General features: G+C 31.7%; 1 protein-coding gene and 1 long non-coding RNA gene across 2 annotated transcripts in view; one reads left to right on the top strand and one right to left on the bottom strand.

The window, feature by feature from the left end:
- LOC133175991 (transient receptor potential cation channel subfamily M member-like 2) overlaps window positions 1-15,884 on the bottom strand; it is a 104,301-nt gene that overhangs the window by 54,304 nt on the left and 34,113 nt on the right. Inside the window, exons 16-22 of the mRNA XM_061311169.1 lie at window positions 13,443-13,579; window positions 11,975-12,075; window positions 11,581-11,806; window positions 10,614-10,715; window positions 10,379-10,455; window positions 9,437-9,539; window positions 9,039-9,167 (exon numbers count right to left, since the gene is read on the bottom strand). Of these exons, the coding sequence (XP_061167153.1) occupies window positions 9,039-9,167; window positions 9,437-9,539; window positions 10,379-10,455; window positions 10,614-10,715; window positions 11,581-11,806; window positions 11,975-12,075; window positions 13,443-13,579 (875 nt within the window). The remainder of the gene's footprint in view (window positions 1-9,038; window positions 9,168-9,436; window positions 9,540-10,378; window positions 10,456-10,613; window positions 10,716-11,580; window positions 11,807-11,974; window positions 12,076-13,442; window positions 13,580-15,884) is intronic.
- LOC133175992 (uncharacterized) overlaps window positions 1-15,884 on the top strand; it is a 189,839-nt gene that overhangs the window by 166,107 nt on the left and 7,848 nt on the right. The gene's annotated exons all lie outside the window — the stretch shown is intronic.

The following is a 15,884-nucleotide window of genomic DNA, read 5'->3' as shown; positions in this document are numbered from 1 at the left end:
TTCAGTCTTTTTGAATTATATTTATTTATAAATTTGTTTGTTTTATTTAAAAAACAAAAGGATGTAAAGGACGACCTGGCCCTTTTTAAATAATGTTTCAAAATTTTTCTCTTGAAAAATATTTCATTTTACTAAGCGATAATGTATGGGTTTTTTTCCTATTTCAAAGACCCCCCCCCCCTTCCCGCCACCAATTTTATTGGATTTTAGTTGATATGCAGGTTTTACATGTTCATGCTAGTCTGTTTTGATATCATAATTCTGTTTTTCAACTTGAATTGAATTATGTATCTATGTGTTAGCAAATGCATTGATTAATGTTATAATTGTTTATAAAGTTTGAATACCTATTCAACATTAATTCATCTATTAACTAAGCTTTATGTACATGTTCATCATCAAGCACAGTGTGTTTTGTACTATTTTGTGTTTGTTTCAAATAAAAATTTGAAAACTAATAAACACGTTTAAGTGTTTTTTAATTTGGTAAATTAAACACGTTGAAGTGTTTAAAAATTGACGTATAAACATGTTTAAGTGATTATTATCTGTTGCATAGAATAAACATGTTTAAGTGTTGAAGTGTTTAGGTTGAATGTGTTTATTAATAAAACATGAAATGTTTACATTTTAAACACGTACGGTGTTTATTTAATAAGCTCTTTGTGTTTATTCTTTAAACATATTGTGTTTTTGAAGTGTTTAGTATTTAAACAGAATGAGAAAAAAGTATTTAAATATTAAACCTCATGTGTTTAAAATTTAAACATTCTAACGTGTTTATTTCTTAAACACTTCACGAGGTGTTTAAATTTTAAACGTGTTGAAGTGTTTATTATCTGTGGCAATTTGGTGTTTATTTTTAAAACACTTATTTTTTACAGTGTAGGTGTGACAGTGGCTTGATTTGCTATTGAGTGTACAAGCATTTTGACAAGGAATTACAGACTGAAGACCCCGGTTATTCGGCTAGGCTACCCAAGTAAAATTGACATCCCTAATATGTACATTTTTAAAGATACGTTTATATGTATATACATGTGAAGGAAAAAACTGTTATTATACTAAAATGTTTAAAGTAATTGTGTTGAAATAGAAACATGTTAATGACTTGGAATATACGCGGAAGTCTGATTTTGCCATCTATGAGATCTTACACGATGATCTGTATCTTGGGGCGAAACTGCAAGTATCCGAAAAAGCATAAGGATTGAAAATCTTTAAGCCAAAATTATGTGTTCTCATCTGCATCCCCCACTGTTTAAAATAATATCCTTACACATTACAAATATTTCGTAAAAAGTCAATGTTTGGTAAATTTTCAAGAAATGTTTTGGTGCTTATGTAGTGTTGTAATGATAAACTGATATATCCTGATACAATGTACGTTTGGACCAAAGTCGGTACATATAACCGGTCAGTACGGCAATCCAGAAAATTCCTTTTTATTTGATACGGTTTATAAGTTAAAGCTGAACGCGATTCGTAAAGGGAAGGAATCTAGGTTTGTCCACCATATTACTTTGCATTTTCCGTTAATGTACGGACCCAAAATAAGCCGTTAACTTGGTCACAGTTTAATGTAATCAGTTTTCACCGGTTACGTATTGTATTCTACATAGCTATTGTAAAACTCTAGGGTAGCGACAAAAGTAACTCCTTCCACGGCAGAAAACAAAGTTGCCAAAGAAACTTACATCAGTTGCACAGGTCAGTGAAAAACAAACACAAATACACGTAAACTGCAATAAAATGTTTGTATGTTGTTTAACGTCCCTCTCGAGAATTTTTCACTCATATGGAGACGCCACAATTTGCCAGTGAGAGCTGCGAATTTTGTCCTATACTCGGCACTCAGGGCCTTTGAGCAGTGAGGGATCTTTTTCGTGCCAGCACCTTCTGCGACACGGGACCTCGGTTTTTACGGTCTCATCCGAAGGGCGGTCTCCACGTCCCACAGTGGGATTCGAACCCGCGACGTAAGGATCAACTCCTTACTCCGCGACTCTAGACCAGACGCTCTAACCACTGCGCCATGTGGGCGACGCAATAAAATGTAAACAAAGGTAATGTAAGATAACCAACAGGAACACTTGTCATACATTCCACACAGGTACCCCTGACAAGAAAACAGTCAGGTATAACAAATGCGAAAAGTATACCCCGTTGCTTATATCGGAGATAGGAAAACTAATATGGCGTATGCATTTTTACGAGTTGTGCTTTGCATTTAAAAGCAATAAACGCAGTCTTTTTTGTTTGTTTAAACGCATTGATTACTGCGATTAAGGAGATGGATCATGTTACAAAAAGCTTTAAAAATACCCAGTAATATATTTTTTTATACAACACATAGAGCTTCATTAAAAATGGAAAACGTATTTTTAAGTCCGTTGGATGGGACATTAAATGGTGCCCCGTGTCAAGGATTACAACAAGATCGTTTCTCTGGATTTCGAAAAAGAGTACGCTCATCGGGGGCAGCCAGAGAAACCAAAACTTTCAAAAACTGATCATTTAAACAGAATAATCGGCGTTAAACATTAAACAAGCAGTCAATCATTTCAGAATATAAAGATTTTGCTGAATTTCAGCAGAATGGTTATAATTATATTAAAAAAAATTAAATGTGGGGGTTTATGTAATTTTTTTTCTTTTTTCATAGATATTATTAAATGGTGTCAATTTTTAGCATAAATTGAGGCTATTATTTTATCTGGAATTTCACAATAAATTTGCTATATTTTTCACAAGATGATAATAAAATTCATGGCAGTTAATTTGATGAATAATTTGGGACCAAGATAAAACATTTCACTGCACAGAATAACTCTGTGTGCAACTTGCATGGAAAAATAGGAATTCAAACTTAACAGTGGTGTAAATTCTTTGAAAAAGAAAAATCTCATTTTTTTTTCTGAAAAAAAAAAAAAACTTCCGTCAGAAGATATATTTCCTCTCCTAATGCTTTTGGTATGGAATTTAATTTTGGAATTTTAATTGAATATAGTTTAATTGGCATTGTAGACTCAAAATTTATTGAAGGAACTAAAATAATATGCAGATTTTTTTTAATAGACATCAAACCAAAAATATGCTCAAAATCTGAGGAGCGAACCTCTTTAAACGCAGTTTTCTCAGCGGGTCTCCGTTCAATCCCTTACTCCTAAAGTTATACCAAACCTTTTATAATTTTTGATATTTTTTTAACTTACAGAACAGATATGAAAAATGATATATATTTTTCAATATCAACATACATGTATCACGAATTTCTTTTTTTAATCTGTGTGTATCGATACCTATATCGTACAAAATAAAGTTGTATTCAAATTAGGTTGGTTTGTGAGGAAACAATAAAAGAGACATGGTCCGCCCCAAAATCCTCTCTCAGGATCAAATCTTAGAATCATCCTTCAATAATAATCCCCTAAATAATGACCATGATGACCAGTTATCAAAATTAACTTTATTGATTCTGTTCACAATGTACATGTCAGATATCACGCCGTTTGCATTGTCGGTTTATGATACAGAATACGATAGATGTGTTCGGTATAAAATTTATCACTTCTTTATTGAAAATGTCCTTCCATTGTCAAAATTCGAGTGTTGGTAAAATGGGTTGGTGCTGTCGGACCTGTACGGGCAAATTAAAACCCTGGTGGTAAAATATTCTTCGTTAACACTCAGTCAATTGAATTGAAATGGGTGGATTATGAAGGTCGATTATAATAAGAATATTTATTAAATGAGATGTTTAACTATTAGTAATTCTAATTGAATAATATCAAAGTTGTGTAAAATGGGAGTAAAATTTCTTGTCAAATTAGACATATATTTGCTTTCAAATACATTTTGTTGAGTGTGTTCAGCAAGTCGGAATATTGCAGTTTTAAATTAGCCTTTTGATGCTTGTTGTGTCGGCATATATCCATCAAAATTCATACAATCTTTAAAATCTTCTTAACTACTGTACATTATGTAAAATTTTTCACAGGGTGCACCCCCTTCCTGTAAATTATTAGGACCAATGCACAGGCACTTGACGCTTTAAACCTTTCTCTTCAATGATAAGAATATCATCATATTATAATGATATTATGGTATGGGATGGACATTATGTGATGAATGAAGTGATTATACCGGTTTCTGGGTCACTGTATAAATGTATATATCGAATTGTGGGATAACTATATTCACTCTACCTGTTTGTGGGTCACTGTATATATGTATATATCGAATTGTGGGATAACTATAGTCACTATACCTGCATGTTTGTGGGTCACTGTACATATGTATATATAAATATATTGTGGGATAAATAAAGTGATTATATGCCACTCTGAGGTTCACTATTTTTAAATATGCATAAAAACTATTGGATACGTAAGCATATATATAGATTAGATATATCTTGTTAAAAATCTCATAATATAAGGTTGATAAGCAGCTCTTTGTTGAAGAAATAAATAATACATTTTGGGATGGACATTATGTGTTTAATTTAGCAATCATACCAGTTTGTGGGTCACTATATGTATATTACGAATTGTTGGATAAAGAGGCGATTACATGAAATATATTGTGAAAATCTCATAATATTAATTTGATAACTTGTATGTTGAATAAAGAACAAAATACGTTATGGATTGGCCATTAAGGGATTTAAACGCGATGATTATACTTGTTTTTGGTTAAATAATAATTACATTTAAAAGAAATTCTGGGATAAGGAGGCATTTAGATAAAATATCTTGTTAAGAATCAAATAAATTCGGCGGATAAGTTGCATAATGAATAAATAATTAATACACTTTCGAGTTGGACATTATGGGATCAATGTATAGTACATTCTAATACCTGTTTGTGGGTCACTATATACATGATTTACATGTATATGAGAAATTGTTTGAAAAGTAGGCGATTGCAAGAAAAGTGAAACATGCAAGAGTGTCATAATATAAGGCTAATTAGCTGTATGTTGATATATAAAATATTAGTAAGATACGATAAACATTATGGGATCAGTCTAATGAATGCACCAGTTTGTTGGTCACTACATGTATATGTAAGAAATTATTGGATAAGTATAGGTGTTATGCATAAAATAATATTTTTAATAATGTCATAATATTGAATAAATGAATAAAATATTATGAGATGGACATTACCGGGCTAAGGTAATGATTATACCTATTTTATTTCACTTTCTATGCGTATATAGCAACTGTGGGATATGTAGGCGCAGGGATAAAATATCTTGTTAAGAATTTCTAATATATGGCTGATAAGCTGTATGTTGAATAAATAAATTATGGTAATAGTAAATATATTATGATAACGGACTTAATTATGGGATAGATGAAGTGATTATACCTGTTTGTGGGTCATTGTATATATAGATATGACGAATTGTGGGATAAATATATTGCACGTGATTATACCTGATTGTTGGTCACTGTATATATGTATATAAAAATGTAGTGCTTGTAACAGTTTGTGGGTCACTGTATATATGTATAAAATGAATTGTGGGATAAATATAGTGATTATACATGTTTGTGGGTCCCTGTATATATGTATATAATGAATTGTGGGATAAATATAGTGAATATACATGTTTGTGGGTCACTGTATATATGTATATAATGAACTGTGGGATAAATATAGTGATTATACCTGGTTGTGGGTCACGATATAAATATGTCTATAATAAACTTTTGGATATGTAAGCATATACGTAAGATATTGTCTTTAAAATCTCATAATATAAGGTTGATAAGCTCTTTATTGTTTAAATAAATAATTCACGAATGGAAGGTCATTATGTTATAAACGTATAGTGATCATAGCTGTTTGTGGGTCACTATATATATACATGTATATAACGAATTGTGGGACAGGCGATTGCATAAAATATATAGTGTAGAATCTCATAATATTAGTCTGCTATCCTATATGTTGAATCAATAAAAATACGTTACGGATTGGACATTATGGAATCAATGCAGTGATTATACCTGTATAATTACTTTCAAAAATAAGAATTCAATGCTTAAATGTGGTTCACTATATATATGTATATAAGAAAATCTGGGATAAGTAGGCGTATAGATAAAATATGCCGTTCAATATCTAACAATGCTTAATGAATAAATAAATTATAAATAATACATTGTGGGATGGACATTATTTGATTAATCATCTTTGTCACTATATATATGTGTATGTAAGAGATTGTGGGATATATATATATATTGTGGGATATATAGAGAGAGAGGATATCCCTAAAATATCTTGTTAAGGATCTCATAAATCGTATATCGCAGTGAGTCATTAATATGCAATATGACCCCAAAATACTTGAAAAGTAATAGTTAAAATCTTATATTGAATCCCCCAAAACTGTTCTTAATGATTCATTCTATTTTGTACATATGTAAATATACATATATATATTATTTATATCAAATATTAATTCTTATGTCTTACATTGTGAAATCCAGGACATGATATATATAGCATGTGATAATATTGTGGGTCATAATATTCATAAATAGAGCATTGTGCGATGTATATACTTTATCCCACAATGCTCTATATATATGAATATAATGACCCACAATGATATACAACATTTTTAATCTTATCTCAAAAATTATATTATATATTATATAAGGACCATATATAATGCTTAAATCATGAATATGACATAGCTATTCAATGTAGAAATGCGAGATCCCACAAACCTGTTTAGAAGGTCGGTGCCCACAAACAACCTCATATACCTATATATATATATATATATATATATATATATATATATATATATATATATATATATATATATATATATATCACAAATCAGTGATGTATACATGTATTATACTGTACTGTTTACCACAAAAAAAAAATTATTAGTTCAGTTTCAGACTAGACTGTATTTGCTACTCAGAGAAAGTACATGTACCTGAAACAGTGCCACACATCACACTTGGTTTAGTCAGAATTAAACCTTTACTAGCCTCTCATAAAAATGCTAAAGAAATATGTGAGGGATTGATGGAAGGTTGAATAGGCACACAATTTTCAAACCAGTATATCTTCTTTGGAGCTAGTTTTACAAATAACTGTTAAACATGTAATGGTTTGACTTAATTGAAGTAGTGTAATCAAGTCCTGTGAAACAAGGGGATAAATTGGGTAGCATTCATATACCCTGTACACATGTACACTTTTCTAGCATTCATTTCTGCACTGCCCTTTTAATGTATATAGATTACACCTATCGAAATGTTGCTTAAGTTCTCATTCAAGTCAAATGAGAAAGAATGCAAATCACATTTACATCTATAGTTTACAAGGGACAACCCTTTTGTACCTAAAGGAATCCAATAATGGCTTTTCTCCATTTTCCGCATTTAGTTTTTGTCAAGTATCATTGATACTTGTTTTGTAAACCATGAAATATTCACAAATCTGTATGAATGCTATATATATGTGACTGATTTATTCCAAATTGACAAGAAAATTATCCAAACTGAATTTGGTGTACATGTATACATGTGCAAGGTTAAGTAACAGAGGTGCAAATAGTTGTTAATTATCAAGATTTCAAGGGAATATGTTTTTTGACAAAACTTACATTACATAGTCCCCAATTTTGAAGGCATTGACCTGAAACCTATAGAGGAACAATACTGGACTTCCTTATCTAATCAGTTTCAGTATTTTTTATGCATTGTTTTCATTCATTTTCTATTAGTAAAGAAGCTAAGAAATAAACACATTTTCATTCCAAAAGTTGGTGCCCTTCTCATTTTGTTGACTTGTATGTTTTAATTCATGCACTTACTAAATAATGTATAATATTCATTTTTATTATATAGCTAATAAATAGACTATTAAAAAAAAAACTACTAAAAGTCTAGAGAATTTTAGCGTTCAAAAATCTTGGCATTTTATTGAAAGCTGAGTGTGTATTATGTATATATGCAGTATGCACGAAACATTCTGAATACAATTGAACGCCCCATTGCAAACAAGAAATGTTGTCTGGTCAACCTCTCAAAGGCAAATTTATGGTAGGTAGTGGCAGCTCGATAAGATGTGTTCATTTTCACGCAAAATTGGCATTATCAATTAATTAATAATGTAGTAGGTATTAGCCTCAATAAAACCTCAATAAGCATTTCATAACGCTTGGGAGGGTCATTGGAATGATGCGATATTGAACGCTTATAGGACAGACAGTAATTTAAATATCAATACTGAAAAGTCTTATCAATTTGTTATTTAGTTGAAATAATTAGTATAAATCGATGGGAGACGTTTTAGCCATATAAAAAAGGAGTTTTTGCATGAACTTATATTGGTGAATATTGGCACTCTTTGGCTGTACAAATGCACTCACAAGCTTGTGCATTTGTACAGCCAGCTCCTGCCAATTAATATTCACCAATATAAGTTCAATTATCCTAAGATACAGTTGTAAGGTATCTAATTCACACTCATCGAGTCTACTACACACTGGTGGCATGTACATGTACTTGCAAGATTAAATGGATTCCACAGGATACATTTAAAATTATGCATTAATGTAAGAAATAACCGGTACTCCCACAAGTCTTCAAATCATTACGACCCTTCACCTACCTTAAAGAATTTAAGATCACATGTTATAAATCATTGAACTACATTGAAAAAAGATTAAAAGAATTAGATTGTGAATAAATCAATGTCTGATTTTTTTTTAGATTTATTAGTCTGATTGATTAAAAATTTTTATATATTGGATATTGAAGCATATATTGTTAGCATAATCTGACATACAGTACAGCTCAAAAGAAACTGGCCCCTTGCAGTTAAATATACATTGTAAAAGACAATGATCTGACATATATGCCATATAGTATGGGTATGTGGCTGCAATTATGTCTAATAATGCTGCAGTGTCCACAAATCTCCTCATAGGAGCCTCCTAATGTTGCACAATGTACAGAAAATAAAAAAAGTTTGGCCTATTTCAGTTATACCTGTCTAACCTCCTCAGCGAATATACTGAACACCCAGATAATAAGGATAATCTCTTCTATGCTGACTTCTACTGAAAACTTCACCAGAAGAATGTAGCTGTACAACCCCAAGAAAATCACATAGGATAGCTGGAACAGAACAAGGCCATATCAATAACAATCAATCAGAGATTTCTTTAAAGACACACTTTTTTCCAAACTTTTCATAAAATAATGCATATTTAATTTATTATAATAATAAATATGCATATTCTAAAGTGCATGCATGAATATATATCATGCACATTTCATCCATTCATGGCTGTAAATTCATGTGATTTAGAAATTTTGAGAATGTTTTACTTTTAAAATACAAAAAATAAATCTGTGGACTAAATAGGAGAAACAGAACACCTTACCACATTGTGAGCAAAGATAACAACAGGTGCTGTGTAAAAATAGTAAAGCTTCTTCCAAAAGCTGAGAGCAAATGGTTTTGATTCATAATCCACATGACTTTCTCTACAAGGACAATATAAATCTTTGTAAGATCTTTTAGCTCAAGCTATAGATATACCTGTACATAAAGAATGACATATACAAATGTATACCACATAATATCAGGCTTTTCAGCCGTAAATTTATGATAATATATGTATAGTATTACTAAACTATGAAAGAGCAACTACTGTGAAATCACATATTTTCATGGGGTCAAATTTTTGTCGTTTGACAAAAATGATTCATGGGGATTAAATTTGATGTTGAAAAATGTGTTTTGTTGTCAAATATTTGAAATCTTACATTTCATAGGAGACATGAATTTGTGGGTCTGATTCATACTAATTATGATTAAATTAAACCCCCATGAAGATTAGTGATTTCACAGTTTGTACATGTATTAATTGGGTTAAGAATTGAAGCAAATCTTCTCATTTTGGATTTCAGAGGTATGGGCCAGCCAAAATTTTTGATTGAACAGTTACAATGACCTTGAATTTTAAGATATTAAGTTGAATCAAGGTGTAGATAGTCAATCTGATAAATAATCTAATTTTAAATACAAAAGAGTACATATTTTCCTGATTTTTTCAATGATATCAGAAACAATCATTAAAAGAAAACAACAAAATCTGACATTTTATTGAATAATTATCAGAACTTTTCAAATGCCCCACATACATAAGAGCTAGGCTAGACATGTAAATTAATTTAAATTAAAAATGAAACAGACTTGCAAACTGGCAAAGAAAATCCTCTATACCCCATTTTTTGATAGTGAGGATATGACAATTAAAAATCCATTTCCCGGCCCCTTATGTTGCTTTTAATAAAATTACTGCAATGCATTAAGAACCTACTCTTTTTCCTCTCTCACAGGAATCGAGTTCAATGTCTTCTGCCTTTCAAGTTTTCTCTTCTTAGCTTTAAGTGTTACCTGTCATTGACCAAACCAAATGATTAAAATTCCGCCCAAACAATGGAAATTTAAATTGCAAATTACGTGTCTGAAAAGTTCATTCCATATTTTACAACTAAAGTTTATCATGCTTTTGATAGTAATTATCAGAAATTTTCCACAATTTTCACACTTACTCTCTGCTCGAAGTTTTTCTCTGACATTGCGTCAGTGTCTATCTCCTCTTTGAATTTGATGACAGGAAATATGAGTGGGGGTACAAACACACACAACAACAACTGGAAAAAAAACGTCAATCATGTGTAAAAATAAAACATGTTTCCATAACTGTACAGAGTTTGTTATTGCACAAAAATACACAATGTATGCTATAATTAGCTTATTTTTTTTTAGTCATGATCACTTAAATCCAAAACAATTAACAACAGGGCAATGAGCATTAACAGTCACCTGAGCACCATAACATGAACTCTGGACTCATGTGAATAATTGTTACAATTTGGTACAACTCTATATTCATGCAACTTGTCTCCTACAAATTCAGGAGTGAAGACTTTTAAAGATAAAGTGCACTTTATTTATATGATCAGCTTATCAAAACCCATACCTTAATACAACCATCATGCAGTTTGCTTTCTGAGTATTCAAGTACACATAGTCATAATATTTTTAAAGTACACTGTATAAAGAATTGTCAATAAATTTAAGACTAATTTAACCCCTCCTGGGGCCTGATTTGGACTCCTAGAATTCACATAACATGAATTTAATAATTTTGGTAGAGGTTTAGCTGCTCATTATAACCATGCAAATGGTCTACATGCTAAATATTGGTTGAAATTGGTCCATCAAATTAAAATAAGAAGCTGAAAATGGTCAAATGTCTAGGAAATGCACAACAATGGATAATAACAGATAGCAATAGGACACCAGAGTGACTAAATTGACCGTATAAACAACCACAAAGATCTGGTAAATTCAAAGACATGACTTGTTTAAATTGATTATCTGCAAAAACCATATGACTGTCTATAAGATCTTTTAATAAAGGACAACAACCTTCCTGTCAGATATTTTTACCAAATGATAATTCCTACATACCCTAGTATGTAGAACATCTGATATTCAGAAACAAGATCCCACCTGTAGCATTTGGTTGTCTAGGGACAGGTGCCCCATCCACACATTGTTTAGCAGTGTCTGGCAGGCTGTTTGAGAAATGAACTTTTTGTTGTTTGATTCCACAGCTAATAATACACATGTGGCTGCCCCCCAATGTTCAAGCTCACGAATCAATAGATTCTGAGCCTTTTTCTCTTCCACATCATAACATTCATTTAACACTGCTATGGCAAGATTTGAGAATTCCCTACAAGTAAATAACATTATATATCAATTAATTGTTACAGTGTAATCAACTTGACAAAAAATTTTTTTTTTGCTTTATAGAGATATTTTTAGTACATTTGTACTTATACATCATTTCCATCTAAGATGCTACAAGGTCATATCAATTGAAGAAAAAAACCTAGCCTACTGTGAATTGGCTTTGAGTTTTTTGGCTAACTCTGTGTCATCTGTCTCTCTGGCTAGTGAACTTAACATTCCACTCGCCACAAGTGCTGCAGCTGTGGCATCCTATAACAAACACACCACAGTCAGTAATCAGTATAATGTATCAACCAAACCATCCACAGAATCAGTCATCAGTATTTACATGACAAATAAATCATCCATGGAATCAAAGCACTAATCACTTTTTCCATATACATGTAACTAGACACATTCATACATTACTTCAGACATGCTCTTATATAATACTGTCTAGAAAACTAAAAATCATTTACAACATCCATCAATAATGGAAGACTTAATTTGATATCTATTATGAAAAGTCTGAGTGCCTTCAAAGATGCATGATGACATTTTTTTCCTTGCATCTCTAGTGAATGAAAGACAAATGCACTGGACCAGGTGCCCTTGGTCAGTAAACAGGGGAATATTAACAACTGTATACATTAAGTAAATAGAGGATATTCAATGTTTTGTAGATGAATATGGAATTTATTTCACGAGTGGGACAGGATTTTTTGATATTTTCACGAGTGCGAAGCACGAGTGAAAATATAAAAAAATCCTGTCTCACAAGTGAAATAAATTCCATATTCATCTACAAAACATTGAATTTTCTGTTTATTACATTTTCTTAGATTTTCCCTTTGCCTCTGTCTTTTCGTAATACAATGTCATATGCTGTGACATCATAGTTGAGCAGTTGAGACATTAGGGGTGAAACGATACACCTCCTTCACGGTTCGATACGTATTGTATAATTTTGTCTCGGTTCAGTTATTTTCGATACGATACATTTTGATAGAAGGAAACAAATTCAACGTTGTTTTATGCTTTCTTTTTCTAAATCTAGTCACATATTTTACGAATTTTATTTGCAAATTGACTAGAAGAAATTGATTAAAATCATTTCACTGTCAAAAATTATTTTATAAGCTATCAGTCATCGAAAATTTACGTTTTCTATACTTATTTATACTGATTAACGTGTTTTACCTTTTGCCAAACCCGACTGAATAAAGATCCCGACCGAAAAATGAACCGAACCGAAAATTTGAGATTTTGCACCGTGTATCAAACCGAGAAAAAATACTGCGGTGAATCGATACCGCGGTGAACCGTTTCACTCCTATGAGACATCATAGCTAAGCCATTGCAAGATTGAAAAACTTAAACATGGATTTTTTTGGCAGTATATTAACTATTAATCTCTGTCAGGATGGCTCATTAACTCTATCTTATAACAGGCCATGGATTTTTTTAAAAACACTCTTCGTGAAGGGAAGGAAAATCGTACGTTTTGCCACACCTCTGATATTCTCACACTGTGTGACAATACCATTTTGATATCTTTTCACACTGTGTCAGAATACCACTTTTATTCAGTAAATAAATTACTGTATTTCACTGTTGAAAATGTAATAAAGGCTTACTTTTCCTCCTTTCCATAAAATTTTGGCCATTTCCTGTCTGTTGAGTAACACTGCCCAGAGGAACAGTTCCTGGAATGGATTATCAAAATCTGGTACCTGGTACTCATCTGAGGTCAAAAGGTCATTATCCATGGATTCTGAAAAGTGGAAAATTTTGGCAAAATTTATGTCAGACTTTGCTATCCATGATTTATTTGAAAGAGGATGGCTGTAACATTAGTGGCTACCACAATGCTTGATAAATGCTTAACTTATGTTGCTATTAATTCTATGGTATTCATCCAATAATAAGCAGCTATTAAACATTCGATCTACATTATTTTGATATAGTGCATGGATTTTATACCATGTAGTGGTTACTACAATGCAATTATTTTTGCAAGTTGTTTCTTGACCAAAGCAGCTTTAAATTGTTGAGTAAAACATACACAATACATGGGATCTAAACTGGAATTGTACCTCCACATTCACGTGATATAATTTTTTAAAATCATTTATAAAGGTAATTCAGTAAATTTAATATCAAACATACAATATATATAAAAAAAAATTGCAATATATGACAAATTAATTAAGCCCCATACTGGGGCCAGAACACTGGACACAGGAGCTATTAATGTTATAATTACAGGTGAGAGGGCTAGCTAACTTATTATATTTACCGGGTAAGAAACATTTTTCTTTCTAAATGTTCATGAGTAAAGAAAAAGAATTTCAAAGAGTTTTAAATGATCAACTTACGCCAACCCATGGGGTATGAAACAAAAAGGGTAGTACTTGTTAATTCCACAAACAGTTGAGTGCCTATATGTCCATAAGATTTTCAAAGTTGTAATGTATTCTAATACATTACTAACTATGTCCAACCCTTGGACCTTAACATATGGGACCTGCATGGAGTCATGAGTGTTACAATTATGGTAGAAGGTTATGAACTCATTGTAATTATGCAAACATGCATTTTGCCTGCTCAATGTTTTTGTAATGTAAATTTTCAATATATATATAATCAACTTTGCTCCACCCTGGGGCACAAGCCTTGATAATAGGTTCCATGAATTTCACAATTTAGGTAAAGAGCTTTTAAAACCATACATGCCAACTTTCCCGATTTAGGCGGGATCCTCCCGATTTTACCCTTTGATCCCGCTCTCCCGATCGTGAAAGCAAAATTGCCCTTAAATCCCGATTTGAAAAAATTCAACCTAAAATTTCCGATTTTCAGAGTTTCCCTACCGGAATATTAATTTTGTCAATCGGGATTAGAGTATCAGACTTGTTTATTCAATGCACACAGATTAGTCTCTTTGTTTATTTAACACATCCAGAGGTGTTAATTAGCCACAGGAAATCACTTCTCGCTTGAACGCACACAGCTGTCCAGGTACAGGTAACATATATAGCCTGGAGCAGTTAGGGGATTAAACTTTTCAGTCAGAAGGGGTATGCACAGTGAAACACATAGATTAAGGGGTTAATTAAATATCATTTCAATAAAAACAAAAATCAAATACAGTGATATGATAAACTAACAACAAAATCGGAATTAATCCATGTTGATCATTTTTTAAAAACGAAAGTAGAAAACAACAAAGCACAGCTGCTGATTTTATCTGCTTGTAATAAAAAAAAAGTTTACCGGTTAAAATAAGATGAATAATTTAGATGAAACAACAAAGTCTTATACCTCAAGTACACTGAATTCCCCCCCCCCCCCCCATGTAATATGACAAGGGAATACCCACACGACACTGCCTTGATTATGCAGAAGTTCATCATGATTATAACAATTTTCGAATTGTGTAAAATGTAAATATAGAATTTTACAAATGTTTCCCAGAAACTGTACAGTAACAAAACCTCATATAATTCTATAACTTTGCAAAAAAATTTATTGAACTGAAATTTGTACATTTTCACATTTTTCACCATTAAATTATGTGTCTTTTTCAAACATAATGTTGTTAAACTAAACAGATATCACTTCTTTAGTGAGAGGGGTACCTATTTAAGCAAAAGATATTTGAATTTTGGAAGGAAAAAATTTGTTTGTTTTATTTATTCTTAAATTGTATTAACAAGTGATATTGATATTATAAATTAAAAAAACAAGAGGCCCATGGGCCACATCGCTCACCTGAGCACATTGGCTAGGAGAAAAAAAGCAAAAATCAGTTCAGTATTGAAAAATTTACAGGGGGGAGGGGGGAAATTTTAAACTACCTGATGATGCTTTCATATCAATATAACAAATGGCTTTGCTATCCTTGAGCAGAAGAATTTTTCCCATACATTCATTTGTAAAAATTTGATCATCCATTGTGCCCCCACCCTACCCCTGGGGGCCCTGATTTGAACAAACTTGAATCTACACTACCTGAGAATGCTTCCATTTAAATATGACCAATCATGGCTTTACTGTTCTTAAGAAGAAGATTTTTA

This window comes from Saccostrea echinata, unplaced genomic scaffold (genome assembly GCF_033153115.1).
Source record: "Saccostrea echinata isolate AGI-Se365-2 ecotype Australia unplaced genomic scaffold, CSIRO_AGI_Sech_v1 ptg000064l, whole genome shotgun sequence".
Lineage (NCBI taxonomy): Eukaryota > Metazoa > Mollusca > Bivalvia > Ostreida > Ostreidae > Saccostrea > Saccostrea echinata.
Note: the sequence above shows the minus strand (reverse complement) of the source record. Positions and strands in the feature narration are given on the sequence as shown.